Source organism: Amyelois transitella, chromosome 30 (genome assembly GCF_032362555.1).
Source record: "Amyelois transitella isolate CPQ chromosome 30, ilAmyTran1.1, whole genome shotgun sequence".
Classification (NCBI taxonomy): Eukaryota; Metazoa; Arthropoda; class Insecta; order Lepidoptera; family Pyralidae; genus Amyelois; species Amyelois transitella.
Window position 1 is genome coordinate 1,705,942 of NC_083533.1, and position 19,099 is coordinate 1,725,040.

The window sequence follows — 19,099 nt, forward strand, 5'->3', positions numbered from 1 at the left end:
AAATAGCTAATAATAAAAATAAAACACATTTAAATTTACGCTCTTACAGCGTTCTGAAGACTAATTCGAACTTGAAGACCTGAAAAATTCCCATTTGTTTCATACAATCGCTTTTTTTCTTTACAGTTGCGTCAGGCTGGCTCGGACGTAGAACGTAGACAGGTCCGCCTTGCCTTTCCTTGATTTATAAAAAAAACGGAATTGAATTTTACTGAATAGTAAATAAATAATTCATTTGTATTATTTTTTTTAACATAGTACCTATCGAATATTGTGTTTATTCATCGAGTTTAGTGCTCCTATTTATACTTATTTGTAACCTTAAAAATGGAAGAGGATAAATCAATAGAAAATTCCCAAAATGAAACTAAAATTGAATTCAAGAAGCCTGTCCTTATTGGGCGCATCGGAAAGCTTCCTAAAAAAGCCAAGAGTGATATCGAAAAGCCTACCGAACCAAAAGCTGACGAAAAAACGAATGAATCTTCAGGAGATAGTTCGTCCAAAAGCAACCTGCCTCCGGCCGTTTTACTGAAAGAATTGTCGACCCCAATTCCATACAAAGAACCCAAGTGGTCTGGGCTTTGTCCAGATGGTATGTATCATTTTTTCTCAAAACAATATAATAGGTATACATACATGTAATCACTTTCATATCCCTTGTGGAGACATATACCACAATCTTGAAAAGACTGAAGACCGCATTCAGCTGTTTCGCTTAAAATGACATTGAGATTCAAAGAGTGACAGGATGCTAGCCCATCGCCTAAAAAAGAATCCCAAGTTTGTAAGCATATCCCTTAGTCGCCTTTTACGTCATCCATGGGAAAGAGATGGAGTGGTCCTATTCTTTTTTGTATTGGTGTTGGGAACCACACTGCACTCAATTTGGCTCAATGCGGCTCAATTCTTCAATAACTTTAATATTAACTTTTTATTTACAAGAAGAGATACTTATTCTGCCCATGTAAAATTTTCCTTTAGTACTCTACTAAACATTATTAAGTGGACCCTGGGCCCCAAAATACTTTTGCGGAGTGTGCAACTAGGATCACGCCTCTGCGGAATCCTTTCAAACTTCTCTTAATCTTCTCATCTCTATGAAAGAGATTCTGTTAAACATTTTTTTTATGTAATGTGAAGATTCAACAGCATAATGTTGCTCGTAACTTTCAGGTTCAGAATACGGTTTAGAAGTCCTCAAATCCGGCATGATTGTGGAAAAAGTTGATTTGACAAACAAAGCGTTTTACGTGTTTGGGCGGCTGGCTAATTGTGATGTCATAATGGCACACCCCACCATATCAAGGTTAGTTTCTGCTTTTTTTTAACCATACACATATATAATCATGTTTATATCTCTTGCGGGTAGATAGAGCCAACAGTCTTGGAAAGACTGATAGTTCAGTTGTTTGGCTTATTTCATATAAAGTGACAGGTTGAAACCCATCGCCTTAAAGAAGAATCCTAAGTTTATAAGCTTGCCCCTTAGTCGCCTTTCACAACATCCATGAGAAAGGGATCAGGTAGTCCTATTCTTTTTTCTATTGGTGCCAGGAACCACATGGCATTATTTTGGTGTTTGGTCTTAACATGTAACTCTTAGTTCTATCCTCCCTGAGTAGTAAGGGGTCCCGTAAAAGGCGACTAAGGGATGGGCTTATCAATTGGGGACTGTTCTTTTAGGCAACAGGCTAGCAAACAGTCACTATATGAAACTCAATTCTATCATTAAGCCAAACAGCTGAACGTGACCTATCAGTTATTCCAAGACTGTTGGCCCTGTCTACCCCGCAAGGGATATAGGCATCATTATATATATGTATGTACCAAAATATTGTAATAAAAAGCACTAGTATAACTCATCACTGTTTGTTTTTTTTCATTTATAAGCATTTAGTGCCGTGTGGTTCCCGGCACCAATACAAAAAAGAATAGGACCACTCCATCTCTTTCCCATGGATGTCGTTAAAGGCGTCTAATGGATAGGCTTACAAACTCGGGATTATTTTTTAGGCGATGGGCTAGCAACCTGTCACTATTTGAATCTCAATTCTATCATTAAGCCAAATAGCTGAACGTGGCCTGTCAGTCATTCCAAGACTGTTGGCCCTGTCTACCCCGCAAGGGATATAGGCATCATTATATATATGTATGTACCAAAATATTGTGATAAAAAACACTAGTATAACTTGTCACTGTTTTTATTCAATTTATAAGCATTTTATACTTTATTTCAGACACCATGCAGTCCTTCAATACAAAGCGTTCGCCACAGAAGGAGAGCCACCCTCCGGATGGTATCTCTATGACCTTGGCAGCACCCATGGGACATTCCTCAACAGAGAGCGCTTGAAGACCAGCCATTACACCAGGGTGAGGGTTGGACATCAGATCAAGTTTGGGAACAGCACAAGGACTTACATTATGCTGGTAAGTCTTCATGATTATTCTAAGTTATATTGTAAATGCGTAAGTAAGTTTGTTTATTACCCCTTCACGGAATGTCTATCTTTTTTGTAGATGGCGTTAAATTTGTCGCATTTTGTACATACATACAGTTATGTCTATATCCCTTGCGAGCTAGACAGAGCCAGCAGTCTTGTAAAGGCTGATAGGCCGCATTTAAATGTTTGGCTTAATGATAGAATTGAGAATCAAATAGTGACGGATTACTAGCCAATCGCCTACAAGAACCTCAAGTTTATAAGAATTTTCCTTAGTCGCCTTTTCCGACATCTATGTGAAAGAGATGGAATGGTCCTTCTTTTTTATATTGGTACAGGGAACCAAACGGCACTTTGTAGATGGCGATAATTTCGATAATATAATAAAAAATAATACATGACACAGCTGATGATAGAAGAGATTGAGCAGTAGCTCTTGTTTTGAATTTAATTGTCACAATATACAATAGTCAGGGTGTGCGTCATTGAAATCAAGACATTAATGTAAAAAAATTAAATCTACATTCCATTTCAGGGTCCAGATTTCGACTGCGATGGAGAATCGGAACTCACCGTGTCTGAGATCAAACAGAGAGCTGAGAACATGAAGGCAGAGCGAGAGAGAATGATACAGGAGGCGGTAGAACAGAGAGAGAAAGATAGATTGGCTGAGGAGAAGCGGCGGGAGGAGCAGGGGATTGATTGGGGAATGGGTATGCATATGCACCTTTTTCAATAGATACATACAGTCATGTCTATATCCCTTGCGGGGTAGACAGAGCCAACAGTCTTGAAAAGACCGATAGGCCACGCTCAGCTATTTGGCTTAATGATAGAATTGAGATTCAAATAGTGGCAGGTTGCTAGCCCGTCACCTAAAAAAGAAGAATCCTAAGTTTGTAAGCCTATACCTTATTTGCCTCTTACGACATCCATGGGAAAGATGGAGTCCCATTCTTTTTTGTATTGGTGCTGGGAACCACACGGATATGGATGTAAGGAACTAATATACACACGTACATACATAAAATCACGCCTCTTTCCCGGAGGGGTAGGCAGAGACTACCTCTTTCCACTTGCCACGATCTCTGCATACTTCAAAATTTCAAAATTCAAAATTCAAAATTTTTATTCATTATTATAGGATATTATTATATCGCTTAATAATTGTCGTATGGTTTAACAACTTGGTTGACGTCAAATATATTACTTAAAAACTAAGTTTACTGCCGCTTCCAAGGCGTCAGTGCAGAAGAAGCGGTAACAAACTGCACTGCAGCATTTTCTTTAACAACGTCAACTTCACAATATTAAATTATACTTAGAATATAATGTGGACGGGAGAATACATTGTTCACGGGAGATTTATATATTTATGAGATTTAATATTGAAAAAAGAAAAATATATATATATATATATATATTTTATGGATTGCCAATTTTAAAAAGATTTATGTACAGAGTGTACTGAAATTTTGATTTAAGTTCAAATTAAACTACAATTAATTACGAGGTTCCTGTGCCAAGCTCGAGCCAGATGTTTTTATCATTAAGGTAATCATCAGTCCTATAATAAGCCTTCTCACAAAGTACTTTCTTTACATACTCTTTGAATTTTCGGTAGGGCATATCAAGAACAGACTCCGGCAACCTATTATAAAATCGTATACAGTTCCCCATAAATGATTTACTGACTTTGCTAAGCCTATGAAACGGCATGACTAATTTATGTTTATTACGTAAATTTCTATCAGTTGTGGCACTAACTTTTTGAAAAAAAGAGGTATTTTTCCTAACATACATTATAAGATCAAAAATGTACTGGGACGCTACTGTAGGTATGTTTATTTTCTTAAAGAGTTGTCTTAACGAGTCTCTTGGTCCTAAGCCGTAAATTGCGCGAACGGCCCTTTTCTGAATTATAAAAATAGTTTGTATATCAGCCGCGCTACCCCATAAAAGTAAACCATAAGATAACAAGCTATGAAAATAGCTGAAATAAACAAGCCTAGCTGTAGCTACATCTGTCAATTGTCGGATCCTCCTAACAGCATAAGCGGCAGAGCTAAGTCTATTGGATAGTTTAGAAATATGAGCACCCCACTGTAGCTTTGCATCAATTATAATTCCTAAAAACTTTGTATTTTCAACAAATTCTAATTTCTGGCCTTCCAGTATTATGTCAGTATTGGCCTGCCTTACGTTTGGAAGGGTAAATTTAATGCATTGGGTCTTATTAGCATTTAAAAGAAGATTGTTGGTTGAGAACCAGATAGATATGGCCGACAGTATATTATTAACCGAACTTACATTTTCGCTATGGCGATCTAATTTAAATATTAAAGAAGTGTCATCGGCAAACAGCACTATACCCGCCTGTTTTTCCACCATAAAAGGCAGGTCATTGACATATACCAAGAAGAGGAATGGTCCTAAAATTGAGCCCTGAGGAACACCCATTGAGACGCTTGATCCGCTTGACTTTACTCCATTAATATCTACAGTTTGAAGCCTATCAGTCAAATAGGATGCCATTAGTTTAGTTGATTTGTGGTCAAACCCATATTGACGAAGTTTACGCAAAAGTGTCTGATGATCTACGCAATCAAATGCTTTAGAGAGATCGCAAAAGACTCCAACTGAATCCTGTGAACTCTCCCACGCGTCATAGATTTGAGTAACAAGTGCTACTCCCGCATCAGTGGTGGACTTCCCGGCAGTGAACCCATATTGTTGGGAATGGAAAATGTTATTGATTTTAAAATATTGTTGCATTTGATTAAGCATCATCTTCTCAAACACCTTGCTCAAAACTGGCAATATAGAAATAGGTCTATAATTGCCAAGGACTGTTTTCTCCCCTTTTTTGAATAGAGGTATTAATTTGCTACATTTCATTAAATTTGGAAAAATACCCTCATCAATACATTCATTAAATATAAAAGCTAGATCAGATGCAATAATATCTATGATTTGACTTATGATACTAACAGACATACCCCAATGGTCTTCAGACTTTTTCAAATTAAGTTGTTTGAACGCCTTTAATATAATATCAGAGTTAACATATTTAAATTTAAAGACAGATTTGATGGGAGTTGTGTTATTATTAAGTAGGGTTTCAGCGCGCAATGGACAAGAGTCAACGTCAGAAGTTAGCTCCACAGGGATTTTTGCAAAGAAATTATCAAAAGCATTTACTATGTCCTGAGTTTTAGAAATACTTTTGTTACCGGATGATATTTGTTTAATACTGTCTCTATCTTTGATTTTGCCAGATTCTTTATTAATAATGTTCCATGTTTCTTTAATTTTATTTGGTGCGTTGTTTATTTTACTACTTATGTGAAAAGACTTGGCTTGCCTGCAAACTTTTTTAAATAATTTTGAATAATTTTTGACATATTCTACAAAACTGGGGTCAAAATTGTATTGTTTCTGGGCATATAAGTCATATAACTTATTCCTACTCTTGTGAATACCTAATGTAGCCCATTCACTGAACTGTAATCTATTACGAATATTGACTTGTTTCTGCTTGAACCTTTTTGAGTATTCAGCAGAAATCATATTAAATAAATTGTTATAATGTTCATTAGGATTATTTCCAGAATATGTTAAAGTATTTAATTGATTTGCAATGTTTATTTTAAATTTTCTTATGTTTTTGGAAGAAAGAGGTCTACACATAATTTTATCATTATTTAAATTGTTTAAGGACTCTTTCTCAAAGGTAACATATTGACCGGTGTGATCCGAGGGCAATTTGTGAATAATTGATTTCCGTATAAAAAGATTATTGCAAAAAAAATTATCCAGACACTTGGCAGATGTAGATGTTATTCGGGTTGGTTCGAAAAAAACAAACTCTAAATTATAAGATTTAAACAAATTAATAAATTGTATACTAACAGTTGATTTAACTAAAATGTCAATGTTAAAATCACCACAAATAATTAATTTTTTGTTACATTTTGAGGTAACATGTAACACTTGATCCATTATTTTTAAAAATTGTTTAAATTCACTGTTTGGGGGACTGTACACACAAACAATTATATGATGATCTAGCTCGGCACAGGTCACTTCGGCACACCGCTCAACCGAAAGTCTGGTTATGTCTGTTCGCTCTTTACAGCGAAGACCGCATTTGATAAATATTATAGACCCACCTCTAATTGCAGACTTTCTGTTTAAGCAGCTCACAATATTATAATTGTTTAGGCTGAACATCATCTCCCCCTCCATGAGCCAATGCTCAGTCAAACATAAAATGTCCACATTTAATTCTTCTAAAACTAGTTGTACTTCTAATTCTTTGCCGGGAAGACCTTGTATATTTTGATGGATAATTCTTAACCCTCGAGGGTTTCCCGTTGTCTGAGTGTGCAGTTTAAATTAACTGTCAAGTCAACAGAGTTACCATCACACAGAGTTGGCAATTCTGTAGTCAACTTATAATTAATATTTCGCTTACAATGTAAACTCGTCCAAACATTAATATTATACTATATACTTCCTTCGCTTCATCCACATTCATAACTCTGTTCATACAATCTCGGCGGTTTCGGGTACTTTTGACCTGACCCTTTTCCAGGACGTCCTAAATTTGATCAAGATACGTTCGTCTAGGTCTTCCCACTCCGACCTTTCCCTCCACACTCTCCTTGTATATCAGCTTAGTCAACCTGCTTTCATTCATCCTCTCCACATGTTGTGATATGAAAGAAGATGTAGTTACAGGAATAGAAAATTGTATGTTAAGATGGTTCGGTCATGTGGAGAACTAATATAAATAACATACATATGGTCACGTCTATATCCCTTGCGGGGTAGACAGAGCCAACAGTCTTGAAAAGACTGAATGGCCACGTTCAGCTATTTGGCTTGATGATAGAATTGAGATTCAAATAGTGACAGGTTGCTAGCCCATCGCCTAAAAGAAGAATCCCAAGTTATTAACCTGGGATAGCCTACCCCTTAGTCGCCCTTTACGACATCCATCTGTATGCTATACAAAACGCCAATAACATATTTAAGGAACTAATAAACCAAATTATTTATTTCCCAAACAGGAGAGGACGCTGAAGACGAACCAGATTTAGCGGACAATCCATACGCGGTGACGGCCAATGAGGAACTGTATCTGGAGGATCCCAAGAAAACATTGCGAGGTTATTACGAGAGGGAGGGGCACGAGTTGCTGTATGACTGCGAGGAGAGAGCGCCCGGGCAGTTCATGTGCAGGTAACAAATAATGTATTAAACTTCACTACGAATTGACGAAATATCGAATTCGTATTGAAATAACTAGTTCTACATTCATTCATGTTTTTTAATGTAGACAATGTGTATTTGTCCATGATTTAGATTTAAGAGATCTATATTTGTACATTGACGTCCGATGAAAATGCTGCAGTGTAGTTTGTTCCGCCGCTTCTTCAACACATGCGCTTTGGAAGCGGTAGTAGTTATTATTAGATTTAAGTGATGTGACGTCAATAAGTGATACCTTGTATCCAATTTTGAAAATAAATCTATTCTATTCTATTCTATCACTACATAGTATAAAGCTATTTTAGTCTGTTTGTCTGTATGCTTAAATCTTTAAAATTACGCAACGGATTTTGATGCGGTTTTTTGTAACAGGTAGAGTGATTCAAGAGGAAGGTTTTTATGTATAATAACATTTATAATTTTGCACCCGTGCGAAGCCGGGGCGGGTCGCTAGTAATAAATATATACGGGACATATTACACAGATTGAGTTTAGTTTCGATTTAATAGATCTGTATTTATAAATTGACGTCTGGTAAAAATGCTGCAGGGTAGTCTGTTCCGCCGCTTCTTCTGCGCATGCGCTTTGGAAGTAGTTATAATTAAAGTGATGTGACTACTATAATACTAGATATATTTTCAAAATCGGATACAAGGTATCACTTAGTGACGTCACAAAACTTAAATCCAATTATAACTACTACCGCTTCCAAAGCGCATGTGTAAAAAAACGGCGGAACAAACTACACTGCAGCATTTTCATCGGACGTCAATTTACAAATATGGATCTGTCAAATCGAAATCGTGGACGAATGCACATTGTCTACATTAAAATACAGTACCCGGTTGACCGAGCTTTGCTCGGTCTACCGGGTTTCTTAAAACGCGGCTTTTTAAATGTTTATATATCTTGGGAACCGAGCTTTTCTCGAACCTAGGACCTTGATAAATCGATTCCTTGAGCCAAAAAACCCCTAATCTGTAACTTTCATGAAAATCGTTGGAGCCGTTACCGAGATCCTGATTATATATATACATGAATTGCTCGTTTAAATATATTAGATGAATGAATGTAGAACTAATTATGTACGGTATGTGTCATATTAGTGTCATTGTCAAGAGAGATAGACTAACAGTTCGTAACGGCCATACAATATAATAAATCAGTTCGCATTGCGTCATCATGCAAGCGATGCTCGAATGTGTTATATACATAGAGATACAGGACTAGTCCTAGTTCAGGTGTCAATCCGCCATAATTTTATAGAAGGTACTGTTTTATTAGCACTGTTTTACACCTAAATAAGAATAAAAATTGTTATTGTACCAATTGTCTTAGAATTAAGTTTTTTATACTGTTCTATTTAACTTAACTGCAATTGATTATGGTGAGCAATAAACTTATATTATATTTATAAATATCCTAATATAATCATAAATTCCTATATGTAACACGGTATGTACATATATGTTTGTTTCAGAGTGGAGTTGCCAATAGACGACGCCAGAGGGCGCCCCGTGACGGCGGAAGTGCTCCACCGCGGCAAGAAGAAGGAGGCGGTGGTCGCGTGCGCATTGGAGGCCTGCCGGGTGCTGGACAGGGCCGGGCTGTTGAGGCAGTCTAAACACGGTACGTTACTATGGAATAGATTTATTTGCAAAAATTGGATATATACTTACATATGTATATATTCACGTGTATGTCCCTTGCAGGGTAGACTGAGCCAAAAGTCTTGAAAAGACTGAAAGGCAACGTTCAGCTTTTTGGCTTGGTGATAGAATTGAGACATACACATGGTCACGTCTATATCCCTTGTGGGGTAGACAGAGCCAACAGTCTTGAAAAGACTGATCGGCCACGTTCAGCTATTTGGCTCGATGATAGAATTGAGATCTAAATAGTGACAGGTTGCTAGCCCATCGCCTAAAAGAAGAATCTCAAGTTCGTAAGCCTATTCCTTAGTCGCCTTTTACGACATCCATGGGAAGAAGATGGAGTGGTCCTATTCTTTTTTTTTGTATTTGTTCCGGGAACCACACGGCACTGATCTCTAATTGTATATAACTATTCAGTATTCATTGGTTACAGAGTCCCGTCGTCGCAAAGAGAGAGACTGGTCGGCTGATGACTATTACGATTCAGATGACGACACGTTCCTGGACCGAACGGGGGCCGTGGAGAAGAAGAGGAACATACGTATGAAGAAGCATACCCAACAGCCGGAGAAACCTCTCACTTATGATGACCTGGTGAGTATATATAGAAGAATTACTTCTTACCCTCTCACTTTTCTTCATGCAAGAATTCTGTATTTGAGGTTATTATTTTTTTTTTTTTACTATTAACACGTCCCGGCTTCGAACGGATAGTATTTATAGATAGACAAGTGGATAGGCAAAAGGCTATGCCTGCACATAGAGGGGTAGGCAGAGATTACCTCTTTCCACTTGCCACGATCTCTGCATACTTCCTTCGCTTCATCCACATATCATTTCAATTCCTCATACGCATTTCACCTAAGAAATAAGAAAAAAATTCTATACACTAAAAGATAATGAAATATTTTGAATATAAATTAACCATATTCTTCAAATCTCCCAATAGCTAAAACAAATAACGGACATCGAAACCAAAATATCAGCCGAAGAGAAGTGCCTGGCGAGATTGCGGGAAAACTCCAAGCCTGTACAGCATTCCAGCGAGGAAGACGCCTTGGACGCCTTCATGAGCACGCTGAGCGGTAAACAGAGCGTTGCCCAGAAAGCTGACATTTCCAATGCGAAGGTAAAATTTTAAATAGCGCCATCTGTCGGTTTAAATTTGCATTAAAAAGTAATCTTTAGGACAACGTCATCGCCGGGTCCGCCGGTAGACGAGACGTACATATATATAATCCTTATATAGAAAACATACATACATATAGTCACGTCTATATCCCTTACGGGGTAGACAGAGCCAATAGTCCAGAAAAGACTGAAGGCCACGTGCAGCTGCTCGGCTTAATGATGGAATTGAGATCCAAATAGTGACAGGTTGCTAGCCCATCGCCTAAAAAAAGGATCGCAATTTTATAAGCCTATCCCTTAGTCGCCTTTTACGACATCCATGGGAAAGAGATGGAGTGGTCTTACTCTTTTTTGTTTTGTATTTGTGCCGGGAACCACAGGGCACAATATAGAAAAGTATATAGTAGTATATAGAAAATAATAATGTTATTTACTTACAACAGATGAACATAAGAAAACTACAAGCGGAACTTAGCAAAGTGCAAAGGTTAGCGGAAATAGCGCGACCGGCACATCTCCCGCCGCTAATAAAGAAAGGGACGGACAGACAAGAAAACAAGATGGCGGTCAAAGTCGGATCTAATTCAGTTGTTTATGGGAAAAGGTGAGTTTTGCGAAGAGCGTCGATGGTCGATTCGGTAAAGTGTCCGGTTGAAGTGCGTGTGACGCAAAAAAGGCACAGGTTCGAACCCCACCTTGGTCATGTCCGGTTAAAGTGCGTGTGAGAGGCACAGGTTCGAATCCCAACCCGGCCATATGAACCAATTACTATAACATAACATAAAATCACGCCTCTTTCCCGGAGGGGTAGGCAGAGGCTACCTCTTTCCACTTGCCACGATCTCACCAATTACTATTTTCGAAGTTATGTACATTAGTTTGAATACTAACCGATGCTTTTATGGTGAGGCAAAACAGCGTGAGGAAACCTGCACAATCCAACCAGGCAACTGGATGTGTAACCATGATCTATCCAATACGGGTTAGGTTCCCCTGCAAAGGTTGAGGAGGTCAGACGGGAGTCGCTTCGTGGAAAAACCTGACTCACCCAATCCAGGGTCCATGGTCAAAGGAATACCCCAGGCTCCTCTCCAGAGTGGTGAGGATGCAACCGAGACTCAAAGCCCAGTGGAAGAAGAAGTATATTTGAATGATGTGGTTCGCTTCACTTAAGAATAGGACCACTCCATCTATTTCCCTTGGCAGTCGTAAAAGGCTCTTAGTAGCCTTTTACGACTTCCATGGGAAAGTGCAGGTTCCTCACGATGTTTTGCCTCATCATTCAAATATACTGTTTAGATTTTTTTTTAAATAACTTGAGAATTGCGTACCAAGCCAACTAACAGCTAACTTGGCATTTATTTTTTACAGAATAAGATTAAAAGAAGACGCAGAAAGGCGGCCAAAAGTGAGAAAAGAAGTTAAACAAGAGGAGAAAGAGTTTGTAGAAGAAATGGACTCGGACGAGGAAGTCAAGGACGATAAAGCAGATATTGAGAGTGAGAAGAAGACTGTTGATGATACGAGTAAGTATCTTATACGAGTAAGTTATGTATTTTAATGCTAAGTACCTGGGTGACCGAGCGAAACTCGAACTGTTTCAAAGGACGTAAGAAATATAAAAAAAAATTGAAAAATACATAAAAAATTTAATTATTTGTAGTTGCGGTTCAAACATGGGAACACAAACGTGATATCCGATCGCTCTGACCCGATTAAAAATCAAACAAATTACATGTTAATTAAATAAACCAACAATCGAGAAAAAAGATTTTTCTCTCTACAATCTTATTTTTCCTTCAATAACACCAAATCGGTCTCTGTAACATGTTTTTTTTTTCTTTCTAGGCGCGAACGAGACAGCAACAGATGCCAGTGAGAGTGAAAGAGACGAAACGCCGAGGAAAATGTACGGGCCAATGAGACCGCCGGAAGATTATGTCATACCTGAAAACTATTTTGATCAAGAAACAGAGAGGGATTTACCCGAAATTATAGAGGAATAATGTTAAGCAATAAATTATTTTATTGTTTCTATTTTTTTTTTTCTATAATTTATCCTTTACATACATACATAATATTGGAGAGGCATATGCCCAGCAATGGGCGAATATAAGCGAAAGGAGAAGAAGAATAAAGAGACACAACGAATGTTCGTGTCGATGAAATAAAGAAGAATGAAAACATTATTATTAATATCTTGAAGCTGTTCACAGCCCGAGAAACATTTTAATAAATAATTTCCATTAAAAAAGAACGCTTAAATATAAGGTCTTGTTAAAAGGATGGATTAACCACAGCTGATATAAATAGATGTTCGGATGAACGCAAGTAGTAGTAAATGGGAACATTATAAAACCCCTTCTTTTATTAGTTGGGGGTTAAAAATGTAAATTCGGTTACGAACATATTTTAATTAAAGCCTACTAACTTGCATGAAATGAGCGGTGAAAAAGCAAAAGAAGTACCTACATTGTGTACATTAGAAGGCCCTACTTACCCCTCCGGGATGGGGGTGTGCAACTGCGAAACGTCCATGGGCAAGTCTGTCCAAGCAAGACTCCAAAAAAAATATTGTGTCAAGTGTCAGTAGCATAATTTTTTTGACATTGACAATCATATTATGTTTGTAAACAACAAGTTGTAGCGAAGTAAATATTTTGAAAATATAAAGAGAAATATTGGCAAAAACATGGATAAAGTACCACCAAAAACTAAAAAATTTAAAGGCGCGTCCAAGGAAGATCTAGAAAAAATAGACAAAAACGTACGAGTGCTTATTTTATTATAATACAAAACATAACCTCTCCCGTATTTGAAAACCTCTAAAATTTTGTAATATTTCAGGAACTCATTGAAAGAATAATACAGTTAGAAGCTCACAATCTACAATTGAAAAATATTATTAGTAAAAACCTGTCAGGGGAGCATGAAGATGCTAAAAATGATAAAAATAATAAACGTTCATTTGATTTCTCAAAGTAAGTTTATGCTTGATTCTGTACTTTTATTTTTTTAATGCGGTATTAAAAGTGCAGGGAAACAAACATTCATATCATTATATATGCTTCTTTTACGGAGGAGTAGGCAGATACTATCTTTCCACTTGCCAAAAACTCTTATATATTTTTTTCAGTCATCATTTTCACATCCATACATTGTAACAATTATTCTTTGTTAACTTGTATATTTAGAAAATTAAACGGAAACATATTTGATTATATGTATGATTAAAAAAGGGCCCTAAATAAAGAAATATGGTACAAATTATACACGTTTAAGTTGCCTCAAAGTAAGTTTGAAACTCATATTACATAGATATACTATTTAATCCAAGGCTCAGGCCTATCAGAAAAAGTTTGTTTGTATTATATCCTGGGCAGGATGACACAAGATATTAAATAAATAATCTTTAAATATGATAACCTAATATTTTTTCACAAGATGTCATTACCGCAAAGTACTCATTCGCATACTCTACTTCGGCTGGGACTACCAAGGACTTGCGGTACAAGAAGATAGCAATCAGACGATTGAACACCATCTCTTCCACGCACTGACCAAATCCTGCCTGATACAGAGTCGGGAGATGTCTCAGTACCACCGTTGTGGACGGACGGACAAAGGTGTTAGTGCTTTTGGTCAGGTATGACTGTAATTTTTCTTTTGTTGGACTTCTAGTAAACCAGGATAATATTTGCGTTGTGTGGTTCTTGGCACTAATATAAAAAAGAATATGGCCACTCTGTTTCCTTCCCGTGGATGTTGTAAAAGGCGACTGAAGGATAGCTCATAAACTTGGCGATTCTTTTTTTAGGCGGTGGGCTAGCAACCTGTTACTATTTAAATCTCGATTCCATCATTAAGCTTAACAGGTGAACATGGCCTATCAGACTTTTGAAGACTGTTGGCTCTGTCTACCCTGGCAAGGGATATATAGACGTGATTATATGTATTTAGCCTTTGCCTTAGTCACTTTTTACAACATCCATGGAGAGAAAGAACCACACGGCACTTGAATATTGCATTAAAAAAAATCTATACTCTAATATTATAAACCTGAAGAGTTTTTTTGTTTGTTTGAACATGCTAATCTCAGGAACTACTGGTTCGAATTGAAAAATTCTTTTTGTGTTGAATAGACCATTTATCGGGGAAGGCTTTAGGCTACAATGGAAAATATGAAAAAACGGGGAAAATTTATCATTCTTGATTAATTTTCCCCGTTTCCCGTGGGTTGCAATGATGCCCAAAATAACTATACTACGCGGACGAAGTCGCGGGCACAGCTAGTGGTAAATAAATTAATCCTTTATACATACAATACACTCCTGCCAGGTTATATCAATAACATTACGAAGCAAATTCTCACCAGAAGAACACAAGACGCAAACTTTGGATTCCGAAATGCAGTATTGCAAGATATTAAACCGATTATTGCCAAAAGACATCCGGGCTGTGGCGTGGATGCCAATACCTGATGATAGACCAGAGTTCAGTGCTCGGTAAGTTTAACAGCCATCTTTCTCCCGATGATTTTTTTTATTTTTTTTTTAAATTGATGTTGATTGTACCTATAAGTTCTATATCATACAAAAATTATAAATGCGAAAGTTTGTATGTCCAGATGTCAGTATGGATGTTTGTTACTCTTTAACGCAAAAACTACTGAACCGATTACGATGAAATTTGGTATGTAGGTAGCGTATTCATGCGTACAAAGTCAATTATATGGGGTAATGGTGTCTGACTGTAAATATAACCCTTTAAGATCTTGAGATTGAGTGCCGTGTGGTATCCGGCACTTTAGAATAGGACCACTCCATCTCTTTCATATGTCGTAAAAGGCGACTGAGGGATAGGCTAATAAACTAAGAATTCTCTACATATAAGAAACTCTATACATCTTTAAGCCGTACAGCTGAACGTGACCTTTCTGTCTTTTCGAGATTGTTGGCCCTGTCTAGCCCGATAGGGATAAAAACGAGATTATAATATGTATGTATTTTAAGATCACTTTGTTTTAATTTGTCTCCATAAAAATTTTAAAACTATGTCTTGAACCTTAGAACTCGCTCTTGACGAACACAGAAACAACATTTTTCCATAGGCACGATATAAACATATATCGTGCCTATGGAAAAATGTTGTTTCTGCCTACTCCCAAGGGAAAGAGGTGTGACTTGACCGTGTTATTTCCTTGCTTAGAATTGTCCGTTCTATTCCAGTTTCATACATACATACTGTACACACGGTCACGTCTATATCCCTTGCGGGGTAGACAGAGCCAACAGTCTTAAAAATTGAGATTCTAACATCTATTCCAGATTCGATTGTGAGAAACGCCATTACAAATACTACTTTCCCCGTTCAAACCTCAACTTACAATCTATGCGACAAGCCGCCAACTACTTAGTCGGCTCCCACGACTTCCGCCATCTTTGCAAGATGGACGTCGGGAACGGCGTCACGGAGTTTAGGAGAAATGTGCTCGGAGCGGATATTTTGGCTGTGGAGGAAGAAAATGATGACCGTAAGTCATATTTAAATTTTAAATAGAAATATAATTTGTAGCGGGAGCGATGATTCGGCTCGACCGCCACCAAAGGGCAGATCTTCCGCCAGGCTGGTGTGATGCCTGGGGAACCGCGGCTCTGATGATGTTGTGTCGGAGGTTGTATTTATTTTCCAATCCATGAAATCTTTGCGCGATTTAGATTCTTCACTGCTATTGGCTTGGCGCGTCAATTCTCGTGTGATTTGCTGCCGGGAAAGAGGCCGCCCGCGACTTCGTCCGCATGAAAACCCTATCGATCCCGCGGGAACTCCGGGATAAAAAGTAGCCTATATGTTATTCTGGGTCTTCAGCTACCTACATACCAAATTTCATCGTAATCGGTTCAGTAGTTTTTGCGTGAAAGAGTAACAAACATCCATACTGACATACTCACAAACTTTATAATATTAGTAGGATTTAAATATATATATACGGGACAAATTACACATATTGAGTTAGCCTCGAAGTAAGTTCGAGACTTGTGTTACGAGATACTAACTCAACGATACTATATTTTATAATAAATACTTATATAGATAAACACATCCAAGACCCAGGCCAATCAGAAAAAGTTCTTTTCTCATCTTGCCCTGGTCGAGATTCGAACCCGGGACCTCCGGTGACACAGACAAGCGTACTACCGCTGCGCCACAGAGGCCGTCAATTTAAGTTTGTAAATAAAAGCTATTTTATATAAAAACAATATATTTCAGCAACAACAATGTACTGCCTGGTTATACAGGGTAACGCATTCCTCTGGCATCAGATCCGGTGTATCATGGCGGTTTTATTACTGGTGGGACAGGGTCTGGAGTCACCGGATATCGTGAAGGAATTACTGGACGTAGATACCCATCCTAGGTAAGGTAACATCATAGATAACATACATGTATGTAACATATGGTAACGACTATATCCCTTGCGGTAGACAGAGCCGACAGTCTTGAAAAGACTGACAGGCCAAGTCCAGCTATTTGGCGTAATGTTAAAAATTGAGATTAAATAGTGACAGGTTGCTAGCACATCATCTATAAGAAGAATCCCAAGGTTATCATATAGCCTTTTCTTTTCAGCGTTAATATTATGAGATCGTGGCAAGTGGAAAGAGGTAGTCTCTGCCTACCCCTCCGGGAAAAAGGCGTGATTTTCTTTTTTTTTGTCTTGTTGACAGAAAACCACAATACAGCATGGCGTTGGACATTCCCCTGAACCTGTTCCACTGTTCATATCCCCTGGAGTTGTCACAACCCTGGCATTACGATGTGGATGAGTTGCGGAATACAATTTCTCAGTTACAAGCCGAGTGGACGGTGCAGAATGTCAAGTGAGTGTCTTATAAATACATACATACGTGTAATCATGTCTGTATATCCCTTACGGGGTAGACAGAGCCAACAGTCTTGAAAGGACTGATTAGGCCACGTTCAGCTGTTTGGCTTAATGATAGAATTGAGATTCAAATAGTGACAGGTTGCTAGTCTGTCGCCTAAAGGAATCCCAAGTTTATAAGCCTATCCCTTAGTCGCCTTTTACGACATCCATGGGAAAGAGATGGAGTGGTCCTATTCTTTCTTTTCTAATGGTGCCGGAAACCACACGGCCACATATAAATACATACATACGTGTAATCATGTCTTTATCCCTTATGGGGTAGACAGAGGCGCCGATTCTTGAAAATATTAATGTCTACGTTCAGCTGTATGGCTTAATGATGGAATTGAGATTCGAAATTTGTATGAAGCAAAATAATAAATAGTTTATAGGTACGTATATGTCTAAGGCATATTAAGAGTGACCTTCTAGACTTTGTGACTACAGACGAGGCTCTGTCTACCCCGTAAGGGATAAAGACGTGACAATATAATTGTTTTCAGATCAACAATGATAAAGGACACACTCAAACAGTTGGAATCGGCATATTGCAAATGTGCAAGGGAGACGGGTAGCGTTGAGAGTGTGATGGCATATGCAGATTGTCTGACACAAGGCGTCAAGTCCAAGGTTTACACGCCTTTGTTGAAGCGGGAGACGTGTTGTAAGTATTCATACATACATAAAATCACGCCTCTTTCCCGAAGGGGTAGGCAGAGACTACCTCTTTCGACTCGCCACGATCTCTGCATACTTCCTTCGCTTCATCCACATTCATAACTCCCTCCATGCAAGCTCGGCGGTTTCGGGTACTTTTGTAAGTATTCATTGTTCAATATGTCAAGTGCCGTGTGGTGTCCGGCATTTTAGAATAGGATCACTCCCATATGTGTCCCATGGATGTCGTAAAAGGCGACTAGGGAAAAAAGCTTGGGATTCTTCTTGTTACGCGATGGGCTAGCAACTTGGCACTATTTGAACCTTAAATCGATCATTAGAGTCATACAGCTGAACGTATCCGTTTAATCTTTTGGCTCTGTCTACCCCGCAAGGGATATAGGCGTGACCATTTGTATGTATTCATTGTTCATCATTCGTCTAGAATTAGAACTATCACTTATAAGTCGCCTCGGCAATATTCGGAGGCGCAGAATAGCTCAACCTACCGCCGAAGAAAGTAGAATGTAAACTCAATAAACTAACCTTATAACAGGGACATTAAAATTTAAAATCCAAAAACAAAATGTCTGCTGTTGTCTCGATCACAATAGCGGAGAGTTCAATTCGCGGGTTCAAATGGCGCGCTCTGATTGGCTCAACCGCTCAAATATTTTCGCGCCATACAAACATTACACTCCTGCGCAGGTAAAGGAAAGAGGCGTGATTTTATGTATACATGTATGTACCTATGTATTTTTGTTTCAGCGAGTCTAGAAGAAATGATAGAGTTCTACAAAAAGAAAAGGAAACTTAATTAATTTTAATTAAGATTCCCTGATCATCAAATCGTAGACGTTCTAGCAAAAGGTCTGGTCAAGAGTACTCGAAACCGACGAGCAGGATCGTGGCAAGTGGAAGGATCTGGTCTCTGCCCACCCCATCGGGAAAGTGGCGTGATTTTTGTATGTAAATAAAAATTATTTCTTTTGCAAGTGTTTTTT

General features: G+C 38.1%; 2 protein-coding genes across 2 annotated transcripts; both read left to right on the plus strand.

Moving 5' to 3' along the window:
* Positions 1-137: 137 nt before the first annotated feature.
* On the plus strand, positions 138-12,547 carry LOC106142100 (kanadaptin). The gene is made up of 11 exons (XM_013343727.2): positions 138-595; positions 1,177-1,309; positions 2,241-2,433; positions 2,983-3,160; positions 7,523-7,694; positions 9,205-9,353; positions 9,813-9,973; positions 10,329-10,508; positions 10,954-11,114; positions 11,882-12,036; positions 12,359-12,547. The coding sequence occupies exons 1-11, from the start codon at positions 328-330 to the stop codon at positions 12,514-12,516; spliced, it is 1,908 nt and encodes a 635-aa protein (XP_013199181.1). The 5' UTR covers positions 138-327; the 3' UTR covers positions 12,517-12,547.
* Positions 12,548-13,142: 595 nt separating this feature from the next.
* On the plus strand, positions 13,143-19,053 carry LOC106142101 (tRNA pseudouridine(38/39) synthase). Its single transcript, XM_013343728.2, has 9 exons — positions 13,143-13,277; positions 13,358-13,491; positions 13,955-14,156; positions 14,849-15,015; positions 15,838-16,043; positions 16,781-16,928; positions 17,239-17,391; positions 17,942-18,102; positions 18,864-19,053. Exons 1-9 carry the CDS (start codon positions 13,203-13,205, stop codon positions 18,914-18,916), a joined length of 1,299 nt encoding a protein of 432 aa, XP_013199182.1. The 5' UTR covers positions 13,143-13,202; the 3' UTR covers positions 18,917-19,053.
* Positions 19,054-19,099: the final 46 nt, after the last annotated feature.